This window comes from Parus major, chromosome 1A, assembly GCF_001522545.3.
Source record: "Parus major isolate Abel chromosome 1A, Parus_major1.1, whole genome shotgun sequence".
Lineage (NCBI taxonomy): Eukaryota > Metazoa > Chordata > Aves > Passeriformes > Paridae > Parus > Parus major.
Window position 1 is genome coordinate 31,618,879 of NC_031773.1, and position 14,859 is coordinate 31,633,737.

General features: G+C 43.7%; 1 protein-coding gene across 3 annotated transcripts in view; it reads left to right on the forward strand.

Annotated features, from left to right (window-relative positions):
• Window positions 1-14,859, forward strand: part of RASSF3 (Ras association domain family member 3) — a 93,364-nt gene that overhangs the window by 32,311 nt on the left and 46,194 nt on the right. The window contains exon 1 of one of the 3 annotated variants that reach the window (XM_015627373.3): window positions 8,093-8,329. The exons of the other annotated variants lie outside the window; for them this stretch is intronic. Coding sequence (XP_015482859.1) covers window positions 8,201-8,329 — 129 coding nt within the window. The 5' untranslated portion in view covers window positions 8,093-8,200. Of the gene's footprint in view, window positions 1-8,092; window positions 8,330-14,859 lie in introns of those variants that run through there. 3 annotated transcript variants of the gene reach the window in all.

Below are 14,859 nucleotides of genomic sequence, written 5' to 3' on the forward strand. Positions count from 1 at the left end.
CCATAGTTTTGAAAGAAAAATAGAAGCACATAAAACATTGTGGTTTCCTGTTTTCTCTTTTCTAGTTCTCCAGTATCTTCTCAGCCCTGATACCTATGCTTTCCTTAGCTGCCTTTTCACACAGACTATTTATTATATTCAATTCTAATTTTTCTTTTTTTTTTTTTTTGTCTAAACCTTCTTTCAAAATTAGAAACATGCATCTCAGCTTTCCTAAATGTGTGCTCCTTTTCCACACAGAAATCCCCACAGACATTTGTTTTGGAATTTTATGGAATTATGGTGAGGAAAACTTATTTCTATTCTAAAATATTACCTTTTTAATTTGGGTTTTACTTTGCTGACTATTTCTTCTGATTTTTTCCATTTCCTGCTCTCCTGTCTCTTCTTCAAACTGTCTTACTTATTTTCTCCTCCTGCAGCAGTGCAATGAGGGAGGAAGAGCGTGATAGCAAAGTTGGGAATCAGAAAGGTCTTGGGCCAGTGATTAGGACACAGACCAAATATGAAAGGAGTTAGTGAGATTTAGCTAAGAGAAAGCTTGATTCAGGGCAAAATTTTCAAAGGTGGTCACATCTTGCTGAAAATGTGAAAAATGTTAATCTTGGGCAGTGCTGCATAAGTACAGAGTCCAAAATTGAGTTACCTTGCATTAGCAGCTGGCAGCTCCTCCCATTGTCCACTGGGCTTTGGAGCTGGGGAAGGAGCAGGCAGGCAGAGCAGGCAAGTGCTGCTGCAGCTCCCAGCATTTCAGCGAGCTGGGCTGGCTCCACAGGCGCAGGGCACTGCGCTTCAAGGTGGTTTTTTTCAGGTTTTTCCAGCTAAGGGTGGACTGGATGGATTAGGCAGGCTTTTCAGCAAACAAGTTGTCAGATCTGTTGTCCTGTCAAACAGCACTGTTTTTCTGGGATGGTTGTCTTCACGGACTGGTGTTGAGATGATTTATGAGAAAGTCCTAAACTTATGTGGGCAGCTTCTAGGGAGTTTCTATGATCTATTGCAGTCAGACTTATTAAATAGAGCAAAATGTCATCTCATACACAGTATGACAAGACAATTTCAAGTTCTTTTTCTAGGAAATGACAATTGAGATGTGATTCCCAGACCAGAAGGCCCCTTCCCCCACCAATTCACCAGTTTGAGGACAGATGCTGGGAATCAGATTGCAGCTACAGCGCATTAGGGCTCACATTTTCGTGGTATCCACAAAGCATGCTGAGCTTCCACAGTTGTGGTTTCTATACTTAAAACAGAAGGTCCTAGTTAATTTTACCGCCCCGAGTATTTTTATACACTGTTAGCAATTATGAACTGAATTAAAAGTAGGAGAATGTCTGTTTTCTGTACACTTTGTTATAGAATATTTCCTTAAGATTATATTCTCTTGTGTAGTAGTTCCACTGCTTACCCTGGCAAGGCGTGGGTGTTTGTAGGGAGTTGGATGACAGCACTCCCAGGCCTCTGAGCTTCCTTTATGCCAACCTTTTCTTATACTTATGTCTGACTATTCACATCAATGGGACTGTGTGAGTAAGGATATTTATTCACCTGTTTATTGACTTAAGGCTTCTGGGCTACATCTGGGTCCTGACCGACTTTATCTGACATTGTTGGGGCTGGCTACAGCATAAGATAAAAAGGCTATTGCTGCAGGGAATGGATTGCCAGATGGCTCTCACCTTTGAATTCTTACTAGTACTGACATATCCCTGATCCAACCTTGGAAATGAGAGTGAAGGACAGGGCAATTCTCACTTCAGTACATTTGCACAACTCTCTGAAGCCCTCTGATTAAACGTATGCCAGACATATGAAATATGTTTTCATAATTTGTATTATAAAATCTACCTTTTTGGATCTTTGACAAGAAAGTACTTATTTAATAATATGGTCTATAATCAACAGGAGAGGAAGAAAGGAAATTTGCTAACAAACACGGCTGCTTTGGAGAGCACTTCTGCCTAACTGGGATACAAAAAGACTGATAGGAAAATGCACACCAGTACAGCAAAGGACTGCTTTATCAGCTTTATCAAGATGCTTTCAAAGGCAAATGGAGTCTTTCAGTTGGTCCCAGTGGGTTTTGGGGCAGGGCAGGATGTGGGAAGGTGAGTGCTGATACCACATGACGAGGCCAGACTCCATGTCAGTGTCTCTGAACTGCAGAAATATTCCCTTGGGGAAGGTTGTACTTGTAGTCTTACTCTGGCCAGCCTTGAGTCATCTTGCTAAGTGAAATTAATGACACATCTGTTTGTGATAAAAGAGTATAGAATGTTTTGGAAAGCTGTCCGACTCTAACACAAGGATGTTGGTAATTCCAAAATTGTCAGGAAGGTACAGTTTTATCTTTGAAGCTTTAGGTAGCAACAAGATAAAGAATCCTCCAAACTATGTGCATGTTTGCAATTATGAGTAGCTGTATTGATTTCAGTCAAACTGTGCATTTAGGTAGGTGGCCACATGTTTGCAGCATCACAAGAAAGGAGACAAGCACAATCTTCTTGTTCCATCCACTTTCTCTCCCCTTTCAAACTAACGTAGGTGTGACTGCTCTGAGCACAACCCTTGGGATGGGAAAGGTGAACTTACCCTGATTTCTGTTATCTTCTGACCAGTCCAAGTATGGTAGATGAAGACCAGAGATCTGCTGAGCGACAGTGTGCAAACATGTACAAAAGCAATTACATGGGTTATTTTTCATTTCCAGCTATCCCACTCTTTTTGAGGATTTTGGATGAAAAGTTGCAGCAAAGGGGCTTAAGGTTTGAGCAGAATCAAGAATTTTAAGAGACAGAAAAGGATTCCTGACAATGCTGTCTAAGGTTGTGAGTGCCATAACAAGTACCTGTCCCCATGGCATTTCTTCAGGAGATGGGGAGAGGCTGTTTACCTGGCTCCTGTTTGTTCTCAGTCTGCACTCATGTGCCTGAGTGGCTGGAATGACCTTGCTTGAATTAACAAGTTGCTGGGGTATGACTCAAAGGATAATTGTCACTGCTGCCAGTGGTACTAAACAGACCTGAGCTATTAATTCAAAACAAATGGGAGAAATGAGTAAACAGAAAGTTTACTGGTGTAAGGAAACTACAGGCCTGAGTGGATGTTCTATGTTGGTTGTATTTCAACTTTACTGCTTTCCTTTGATCATTTGAAATTACTACTACTGTTTTCAGCTGGGATGTAGAAAAAACTAAGCCTACATGATTAATTTTTTATTCAGATTTTAAAGGGACATTCTGTTACAAACTCTGCAAGTTCCTCTGCAACTTGTTTTCAGGACATGTTTTTGTTATATGAGCATAATTTAAATAACTAACATAATGGAATAATTATATTTCCCAGTTAAATATGTTACAAAGAAGCCAAACCCCACGTGCTATTTGGTAGGAACCCCTTTGGATTTCAATCCTAAGCAAATCTTAAGATTTAGCATGTCCCATAGGGATTAATCATCAATAAGACTATTGGGGCTGGGGACAGGGTTTGCAAGGACATATGAAGGCAGAAAATGAGAGGAGCAGAAAGAGAGAGACTCACAGCACTCCAGAAATGACAAAAAGGGTTCCTGAAACAGCCAGGGGCTAGAGGCATCTGGCAAATTCATAGCAGCTAGAATGAAATACTGCTAGGGTTGTTAACAAGAATCTTCCTGCAAAGCACTGTTGAAACTGGAGTGCTACTAAAGCAGATTTAGAGGGTGTATGGAAGTTTAGTCCCTGTGATGACCTTTCCCTACCACAGCCCAAGTCCTGCTTCCCTTCAATGATCCCACCCCATGGGAGGCCACTGCCTGCAGCTGTGGGGCTGCCACAGGTGCTGCTTGCCAGAGCATGCAAGCACCCTCACAAGATTTCAGCCAGGGGAGACTGAAAAGCAAAGTAGAAAAGGAGGAATTCTCTTGAGTTCTCCGCATTACTTTTAAAATTATAATAGAAATGTAGTCTTAAATGCTACAGGAACCTCCAACCCATGCCCTGCCTTGCTTTTTCCTTTCCTGCTCCTTTGACCCAATGCCTTTCGATGTAGTCTGGAACAAGCCTGGAGAAAACACCAAGGCTTGTGTGCAGAAGTCAGCATCCTGGTCCTGAGCCTCAGAGCAGAATTACTGGCCAAGTGAATGTTTTGCAGCTTTCCCATTTCAATGAGTCCTCCCAGTTTCTCTGTCAGAGGGCTGAGGGGATGTTTTAGAAACATGTAAACATCATGCAGTTGGTAACGGAGTTAACATAAACTCTATAGGATGTTTTATCAGTTGTCCCTTTGTTTAGTCTGGGAAGCAGAAGAATGGGAGGAACAAAGAGTCCTCAAATACCCAAAAGGTTTCTCTAAAAAAACAGCAATGAACTGTTGTACCTCTGTCTCTTTTGTTAAGAGCAAGGTTAAGGATTCAAAATAGGATGTTAATAAAAACTTTCTAACTCAATAAATACCTTAAACACTGGAAGGGATGGCCTATAGTGGAGGTCCTACAGCACCTTACTGTGTTTTAAGAACAATTTAGCTAAAGGATTGTTAGAGATGGTGTAAAGTTTAAAGTTTACTTGTTTCATCTTCAGAGGAGATGAATTGACTGAACTAATAATCTGTGTAATCCTGTTCAACCATACTTCCTGTGGTATTGCGATCACTTCAATAAAGTGACATTTTTATATAAATAAAGAAATGAAATTGCAGGACCTTGTGAAGCAATCCACCTCTAAGCACTTTGATGTCTGATTCTAAGGGTTATTTCAGTTATGGTAGTTCAAAACCCTATTTCTTGCCCTAATTCTTGCCTGATTCATAAAACTATTCACACCTCTTTTGCCATTTAGGAAGTCAGCTTTCACATCTCTGGAAGCTATGATTGATATTTAATTTCTCTCAGCTGACTCTCCAAAACCACAAAGTGATTTAAAACTGATTTTTTTCCTAGGAAGAAACAGTGATTCAAATGATTGTTTTTCCCCTACACAACAAATAACTGTGTGTAGCTGCACAGGTTATCTTTAACTGTGATTGCTTTTTATTCATATTTTATTCATTTATTCTTGCTTTGAAATAGAATGTCTATTACTATTATAGGTTGTCTTACTTGAGCCATCACTTTTAACTGGCTACAGTTTAAAAATACTGTGAAATTCTATGTATGCCATCAAGCTTTAATTAAAAAAAAGTTCATTCTCCTTTTCTTCAGAGGTGCATTTGTAACACTATTTCCTACTTGAACTTCATGATTCATCTTTAAAAAAAGCTTCTCTCTCTTCTTGCTAGCTGCCTGTGTGATCCTGTGATAACTGATTGACAGCTTAATTTCTACTGGGATTGAATTACTTCTCAGAAGGGCTGATTGGGAGCCTCGTAATGCTCTGTGTTTCACATCTCACTCCTGTGCCATATTCTTTGACTTTTAAGTTGATTTTTTTTCACCCAATCATTCTTCCATAATTCTCCTTAAGAACAAGTATGCTTTCAGAAAGCTTATTACTGCCTTCATCTTGAGACATGGCTATTTTTGTTTTCATTATGAAGTGCTGCTTGGGTTTTCTTTGTTGACTGTTTAAGAGGCCTGTCAGAATAAATCAAAAGTAGTGCAAGTGTTGTAGTGTAGAGGTTTCAGTGCAGAACCTAACAAAGAGCCTTGGATCAATCTTACCTAGGTAACATTAAAAAATCAATTTGAGAATGTGCAAGAGAATTTTTCAGGGGATAGGGACCCTAAAATTATGGGCAGACAGTACCCAGGGAACAGTGAAATCCACAGGGGTACCAATTAATCTTTACGTATCAGCCTTGAAAAATACTTGGTTTGGGGTATGTTACTTGCAAGCACCAAACAAATCAACACTGAAAGCCATCACATCTGTTTGTACCTTCATGTTTGGTTCAGTGTCACACCTGAAAAAAAATTAAAGTCAAAAACCTCATGCCAAAATTAGTAGGTTTAAAAAATGAGCTATAGTGGAGGAGTGAACTCGTATTGGAAGATATATGACACAAAACTTAGATAGGGTTTCTTCATCCTTCTTTGTTGCAGCAACAGAAAATGATACTGGGAATTTGGTGTTATCAATATAAATGATACTTTACAGATGAGGTGAATGGCATGCCTTGCTGCCAGGGAATATATAAACTTGAGCCCAGGACTTGCAACTGATCTTGCAGAGATGAACTTGAGCTCTGTTGCAGCAGCTTATTGTCTGGAGGATCCTCTTTGCCAGCTTAATGTTCTACCACACACTATCAGATTTGAGACTGCAGCCAAGCAAATGAGCTATACACAGGGTGCCTCCTGTTGCTGGGGAATCCATCAAGTGTGCCAGCAGATAATATGTAAAAACACCTTTGTAGTTTAAAAACACAAATGCCATTTTTAATCACACCTGAGCCACTTAAAATTGTTCACTTTAACTGTGATCATGGACTGTGCTTTTTCCAAAAGTTTTGTAAACTGGAGTTTCTGGGTCTTGGACAGGTTCAGAGGCAGGCCCAGCAGATCTCTGGTGTGACTTCCTTTTGGCATGGGTCTGGGCTCAGCGAGCCAGGTAGCACAAAGCTTGCTTGTCTACAGCAAGCATTTTAATACGTTTTAGTTGCATTCAAGTAACGTGGCATTCAGCTTAAAGCTATCTTGCATACCACGGGGCTTTACAGTGCCAACAAGTAGGCTCAAGAGCTGACACATCTGCATCTGTGCTATTAGACTCAATTATTTGTTTTCAAAAGCTATGCAACCTTCTAATCTGCCAGATGCCAAACTCCATAGGAAAATCAGGAGGAATCAGAGTTGATGGGAAAGTAAGGAATTAACACCTCCCAAACCGACTGGCCGGTTTTAGTACTCAATGTGAGTTGTTTTGCCGTTTTGAGGTGACTTTATCGATATGTAAGGCATACCCGGTCCAGGAAGAGCACTTACTGGCAGAAACAAACCAGGTCTCCGCTCCGGGTAGGAATAGCCACACACAGCAGATGAGGAGTGTATGGGCGAAATGGGGATCAGGAAGAGGGAAAGGACATGTTAGTCAATGGTGTCCCAGGTTACATCTGTATCTGAGTACTGAGACCACGGGAACTGATGTGTAAACGCGCAACTTCAAATATGTTTAATCTGAGGCTGTGCTGTTGCTGGAAAGTATCGCCTTTCTGATCCCCATGTCTCGGGGGTTTGCAACGGGAGCAAGTGGCTGATGTGACTCACTTCCCCCTATGGAACCATCGCTGTGGCACAGGGGACAGCAGGAACACCGGCTAAGGGAGTGCAGGAAAGGCAAATCTGCTTTTACGGGCAGCTGCATAGCTTTAGGAAGCCGTACCTTAACCCAGTATCCTGTCGGTGACAGTGACCAGCCTTAGATAAATTAAGAGAAAACATGAGACTCTGAGGTAGGTAATTACGGGGTGAACTGGCATTCAGGCATTGTCTGTCATTTCCTCCAGTAGCGATGAGTCTGATGTTTCCCCTGTGTCTTTATCGGGACTTTCGTGCTTTAAATATGTTTTCCAGTTGCATATCTGGATGTTCTTGCTATCTGCACACATATCTAATCGCTGGTGAGTCTTCACAAGCCTCCCTCCTCGCTACATCCTGGGGCGATGAATTCCATTGACTTAATATTCGTGTGCTGGTGATGGTGCGCGGAGCGGGCACCGCCGGGGCCGCGGAACGGGAGCCTGTGACTGCTCAGCGGGGTCGTGAAGCCGGAATTCATGGATTGCTGGAAGAGCTTTAAGGGAAAAGCTCTCCCCATTATTTTGCCGTCGGTCATTTTTTTAATGACTATTCTCACAGTGCAAGGAAGAGTGAAACTGGGTAATTATTAGGGAAAAAGTCTGGGAACTTCTTGCTTCAGCAAGGCCCCCCTCAGCCGCCTCGTTGCCGCTAACGAGCGTGGCGGTGCGGAGGCGCCGGCACGAGACCGGCAAGGGGTCAGGACTCGGCCGGCCCCGGGCCGGGCGCGTTCGGAGCCGGGAAGGAGCCTCCCCCACCCCTCACCTGCTGGCCGGGCGGGGGCGGCGCTGCCCGGGAACTCGCGCGGCAGGAAGGGAGCGGAGCGAGGGCGGGAGCGGGGCCGCCAGAGTCGCGGCTCCTCCTCCTCCTGCGCCCCGGACCCCGCGGGCTGGGCGAGGAGCGGCAGCGGCGGGGCCCCATGCGGCGGCCGGGACGGCGCTCTCCGCCGCCCGGCCCCAGCACCACCAGCAGCCCCCGCCGCCGCCGATGACCTGGACCAGCAGCATGAGCAGCGGGTACAGCAGCCTGGAGGAGGAAGAGTCCGAGGAGTTCTTCTTCACAGCGCGCACCTCCTTCTTCAGGAGGCCGCCGGGCAAGAGCCGCGCCGCCCCACAAGTAAGTGCCGGGCGCCGGGCAGGAGGGGCGGCTGAGCCGCGCCGGGCAGCTGCCGCCGGGCCGGGCCGGGCCGGCTCCGTCCGGCTCGGGCTCCACGTGTCCGCCGCCCCCTCCCCCACGGGGAAGGACCCGCGGAGCCGCCCGGGCGCCGGGACGGAGCGGGGAGGAGGCGGCCGGGAAGGGCTTCCCTCGGCAGGCTTCCAGCGGGGCTCCTCTGCGGCCGGGGGTCACTGGAGCCGGCCCCTCTCGGCAGCCGGGCTGAGGGACCGCCAGTGCCCGGCGGGCAGGGATGTGACCAGAAATGGCTTGTTTGTGCGGTGAGTGACCGCGCTGTCGGCCCCGCTGCCGCCTCTGCGGGGCACGGCGGGGTCTGCCTCCTCGCTCTTTCGGACCTCATTCCGAGGTGAATGACAGCCTCTTCAGCTGGTTTGTTGGCAGGGAAAGGCCTTCTGAAGTGCTTAAGTGGCTTGGTTTAAGTATTCAGGCTCGGGCAAGTGGAGCTTTGAGGTGAAGAACTGATTAAGTACAAAGTAAAAACTCCGAACCACCCCCTTGTGTGGGCAGCGTTGAAATTCAGTGGAAGACCTGTCCGATCCAGAGCAGTCATTAAACCATATAGGGTAAACGTCGCACTTTTTTAGCTAAGCAGTACATCTCCCCTCATTTCTCTCTCCCCAAAGCACAGGATCTCATTGTAGAGATGGCTGGTGTCTTTGGAAACTATTGGCTAGCGAGCCTGTTTTGTTTGTGCTACTTCATCTGCTCCCACCAGCATCAATGCCTTCTTTCTGCTCAGTGTCTGTTTCTTCCTACAAACTCTTTGTATTTTTCAACACTGGATTTTAGAGTTAGTATTACTGCTGCTGTGTAGAACTAGTTAAAAACTTGCTTTTGAAAGCCTGGATATGTCAGCTGCCCTCTGGTCCACCTGTGGCACTTGTCAAAAAAACATCATTTGTTGCCCACAGTCATTCCTGTAGGCTGTGTTCTGCTGCAGAAAGCCAATCTTGGTTTCTGTTTCTCCGAGGTTATGTTCCATTTTTGATTTGCTTAAAACTGAAACCCTCTAGCTGCCCCTCAGGAAACTCCTGCTCCCGTTTGAGGAAGTGTAAGCGCTCTCTTGAGCCTTAATTTCCTTTGCAAAGTCTGGCAGGGAGCCTGGGCACACCCTCTTCCTACACCTGAGCTTGGGCACTTGGAGCAAATAGTTTGAGACCAGCTGTTTGTCAGGTCATGGCTGCTTCTCCAGGGTACTTCTCTTGACGCCTGTCCTCAGCGTTTGTTTTTGTCTCATCCGTTTTGAGTTTCAGCCTCCCACTAACCTCAGGCTGCTGAGTGCTGTGAAGTGTCCTTGAACTTCATCTGGTAACCTATTTGGCCAGCACTGGCTGCCACCTGGCCCTTAGAGAGGAGGATCTTGGTGTGACATTAGTGTGTGAATAGATACCTCACTGCTGTCTGCCTCTGTGTAGCTACTGTATTGTGACATGTCAGAGGGCCCATGTCTTAAATCAGATCCTGAAAACATATGCATCTTTCTAATCCTATGGTATAAGTTGTGTTGCTAAATATTAGCTGTATAAGTAGTAAATTGTGAGGTGTGTAAATTGCTATGTATGGTATTAACATTTCCAAGCAAGAGGGACTGGAACAAGAACAAAAAAAACCAACTCATAACTAAAATTGTATATTCTGCTGTAGTAATGCTTTCCAAAAGAATGCTGCAGTGAGGTGTTGCAGGGTACATATTTAAGTATGAATTTTCTAGGCTGGAACACATTCATCTATATTGCTGACTCTGTAGCATCAGAAATACTCAACTAGTGTTTCTAGTCATAAAGTTACTACTACTAACTAAAGTTGCTCTCAATTGATGATTTATAGAGAAAAGCAAAAAACCTCCGAACAATGCTGAATGTAGATTTCAACAGTCATGTGGCCAGTACGAGTGAGTTTCCCCTTCCAGCAATAACAGTCATAATAAGCCTCTTTGTAGGGATGAGGATGTTACTTTTGGTTTGTATTTGAGGTTTAGTTAAAAAATGCATACTATGTCCCCTTGAGCAAAGAGGGGAGCTGATAGTTATTGTTTCTGTGTCTTTCTCAACTATGCAAATGCTAAGTTCTGCAGTGTGGGTTTCTCTTCTTGCAGAAGACTTTAAGTGCTGGCAGTTATGTTTATCCTTCTGTCTTACCTCCCTTTGCCCTCTTTCTTGCAGGGAAGAAATGGTTTAGAGCATTTGGTTTGCAGCTGTGCCTGCAGAAGAACTCAGTACTGGTGTTTAGTCTTGTTTTGTATGGATTTCCAAAGAAAAGAAAGGAAAAGAAAATTCACTAGCTTAAGTAATGAATTTTTGTTTTCATTTAATTGGCCAAGGATGGGCTTAAATATATCAAATTCTGCAAGTGTGACGGGATTAATGAATTGACTGTGGTTCTGGTGTAAAAATTTTGTGATAGTACCTTTGGTCTTTGCTTAGGATGCCTAGTCTCTAGAGTGGTTAAGATTTAGACAACTCTTCCTCTCTCTATACTACTTCTAAAAGAAAATTGCAGCATAAAACCATTGCAGCATATATTAAGTGGTATGATGTTCTAGGGTTCAGCAGTAGCCCTGAAGTTATTTCTTAAGCAAGAAATACTTTAGTCAGAGGGCAGTGTGAATAGAAATTCAGGTTGCTTTCTGCTGTCTTCTTGCTCCTGAACGTTTAGCTTTATTTAAGGTTTCTTATCATTTGTGTCTCTCGTAAAATTTGAGTGTCAGAGACTAGATGAAGCCCAGTTTCATGTTTGCAATGAGTCATTTAATGGATGAAAAAGGCAGAACTGTAAATATTTTTGTCCTGCCAGTCTGACTACTCACATGAGGTAAAGTTATCCATGTACATAGGCTTTTGCAAGATCAGACTGCTTCTGTATGATCAAGCCTTTGGAGAGAAAATACCAAAATAAGATTTTTGGCAAACTTTTGAAAACTGACCCGTTTCTCTCCCTATTTCCTTCCACCCATCCCCATCCTTCAGGAAAATTGAAAACAGTCATGCTGCTGCTGCAAGCCCCACCATATGCTGGAGGGATGCACATCTTCCTGTCTGTGTTTTCTGCACTTTCCTTCCACATGCTAGTTCCCTGAATTATCCCGCTTTGAGTAGGGTCAGTGTAAATCCTTGCTATACTTGTCCTTTTCCTTGAAAGTGGCCTTTCAAGCATTGTAGGTAGTTAGTTCCAAGCCATGGTGAGCTCATGTCTTCTATCAGGATGACTGCAAAAACCTGAGGACATCCCTATACTTGGTTCTGCCTGCTCTGTGTTTGAGGGCCCCTTTCGCTGTAACTGTAAAGGTTTGAAACATGAGAAGAGGCTTTAAGTCAAGCTCTCTTTCTGCCCTTACGTGTGAGGAATCCGTGAGACAGGACATCACCACACTTTGGGAAACCTTACTTTGGAAGCTGGCAGTGCTATGAAGGTCACAGATCCCAGCTAGAAGAGGGCCATTCCTGCAGGTTCTGTTCAGCATCTGAATTGTGAATAGTTTGCACACAAAAAGTGAGTGTTCCTGTTGATGTCTCATGCAAAATGGTTTGGATATAGGAAGTTTGACACTTGTATGCTGCTCGGTTCTTTGGAAAAAAACCCCAAAGTGCTGCTGTGTGCTTGTTTTTATACCATTTCATACAGGGCCCTGTAAAAGTGTTTGCAAGTTGGCAATTTCCAGAAATGCCAAGTTCCTTCTGCACCCAAGAATGTCCTCATTGCTTCACTGTCAACACTGGTCCTTCCCTGTCTGAGGTCTGATTTCTCCCTCTCTCTTCCCCTTACTGGTCTTGGTTTTCATGGCTTCCAGACCCACCAGGTTCTGTCCCCTGCACTCTCACCCAGTGCCCCCTGCCATGATGTTAGCTTTGTGCCTGTCTTTTCTGCATGTCAGTGCGATTTGCAACTGTGGTAACAGTGGTGGGAAAGGAAATTAATAAAAAAGCTGGAAACAGCAAGCACATAGATAAGAGCAGAGGAGGTGTAAAGGGGAAAGGCAAAAGGCAGAGGGTGACAGTCTCATCCCTAACTAGTCTTGGCAAGGTAATTAGCAATCTCTCATTTCAGTGTTGGAGAAGAAGGTTTGAAGGGAAGGGTACAGCAGTTTTTTTAACAGATGAGCTGGTGAAAATGGGAAGAAGCAGGACGAACTTCTGGGTACAGACACCTTTTTTTTTGGTTTCTTCTACATGAATTTGCACAGTAAGGCATGTAATTGAGAGGAAGAGAGACCATAAAAAATCATTTGATTAGGAAAGAAAAGTTTCTAGTAGTAAAATGCAATTTGTAGCTGCTCAAGCCTAGTTAGGATGCTTTTGTGTTACCAGTGTCCGTTATTAATGTTTCACGTTCTTTGGCCATTACTCTTCCTGGGTTTCCTTTTAGTAACATTCCCTAGGGAAAATGGCTCTCCTGACTACCAGAAAAAATGAGGTTGCTAATTATAGGCTTGCTTTGGAGCCAAAAAGTTTAGGTTTGTGTTTGACATGTAGTCATGAAACTTTTTTTTAAAAAGGCAACTAAAAATATCCAGTAAGGTTTTGTTCTTTTTTTTTTTTTTTTTTAATCCATTTGGCAGTCAGTGGATATTACGGGATAAACACTGTCACAACTGAAATACTTGAAAGTTAAGAGCTGAAGGAATGAGTAGGGTAGAGATTGTGTCTATTTTAAGCCCACATCACAGTGACAGTAAACTAGTGGTCCTTATTTTGTGTTTTTGCCTCACTCTTCTCTTGGAGCACTTAATGTGGCATGTGTTTGTCAGTAACTTGGAGGGGCTTGATGGCCGTTTTGTGGTGAATTCTAAGTCTCGTGCTGGTGTCTGACAGCCTCTGGAGGTGAGATGAGATTTATGCTCTGTGCAGAGGATGCTGATTGCTGTATGCTGGTTTATCATCATGGTTCTTGGAATCATCAATTTAAATTCTGAGGACTTAACTAGATGAAATGGTAACTACTAGTGCACACAAAAATTTAATAAACAGTTTTAGAAGAGATGGATTAACATACTGTCCTAATCAGTGTCATGAGTGCAGTACCAGTGGCAGGTAGTATTCAGACAAGACAAGTAACTTAATCCTTCCACTGTTTTCTTTAGTCTACTGTATTAATACTATATTAAGTGCATCTCAGGCAGTTACTTCTCTATCAACTTTGGGAGAACAAACAGTGTGTTACTACCTTTGTTACTGACATTTATTTAAATATCACCAGAGAAACACTGATTATTTATTTTTCCTTTTGTTGGAGGAGAAAGGCTTCAATTCACTTACCAGAGTCATGGGGTACAGTAGCTAGGCTTCATATTAGTTAGATCAGGAGCACTTAGTGTGGGTATCTTGTGAGTTAAATGATGTAATTGAGTTGGGATGATTGTGAAGGTTTAAGTGCAAAGCAGAAGAGCAGAGCTGTGGAGTTTTGCTGAAGTCAGAAAGTACTGGGCACCTGTAGCTTTATGGTCCAAAATGTTTAGACTTAGTCTTCTTTAGACATATGTGAATAGGCACGCAGACACAAGGAGTTTTGTTGTAACTGAAAAGTCTCGTGAATCCAGGAAAGTACTCTGCAGAGCATCAGAGCTCAAGGTCATCTGAATACACTGGAGATTAAAAAAAGCCTGATAAAAAGTTACTTAAAGAGAAAATTTGATATCTCCTTTTCATGATCTGTTATTTCAGCTGTAGATCAGCATGTAAGAATAATATCAGAATGACCATTTTGGAAGAGGAGCTTGCTGATTAACATTTAGCTACTGCAAGAGCAAAATTATGAAGGAAAACTAAAGTAGAAACTGATGCTAGTTTGTCTCTTCTCTAAGAAGTCAGTGGCACCAGTACTGAATTAACAGTTGCAAACACTCCTGACTCATGGGTTGGTCACAAAGGGTCAAAGTGAATGAGGTAATATCACAGGCTGGCAGCCGGTCTCTCATGGAGTTCTGCAGGGCTCTGTTCTTGGCCCAGAGCTTGTCCACATCTTCATTAGTGACTTGGACACAGGACTGGAAGGAATACAAAATAAATTTGCTGATGACGCTAAATTGAGAGGAGCTGTTGAGTGTCTCAAAGGCAGAGAGACATTGATAAATTAGAGAGATGGGCAATCACCAATCGTATGAAGTTTAACAAGGGTGAGTGACAGGTTCTGTACCTGGGATTGGGAACCCTGGGTGTATGGACAGAGGAATGACAGGGGAATGAGAGGCTGGAGAGCCGAAAGGGACCTGGTGTCCTGGTCAAGGGAAAGTTGAATATGAGTCAGCAGTGCCGTGGCAGCCAGGAGGGTGAAGCATGTCCTGGCACTCATCAGGAACAGCATCACCAGCCAGGCAAGGGGTGTGGGGGGGTTGGATTATCCTGTTCTGCACTGGGGCAGCCTCCTCTTGAGTGGCATATGCAGTCTGGGGCAGTGTAAGGAACATAATATTGCCCAAAACTGTAAAGAATGGGCATAGGATATAGCTTAATAAAGGGGGGGGCAGTGAAGGTGTTGAA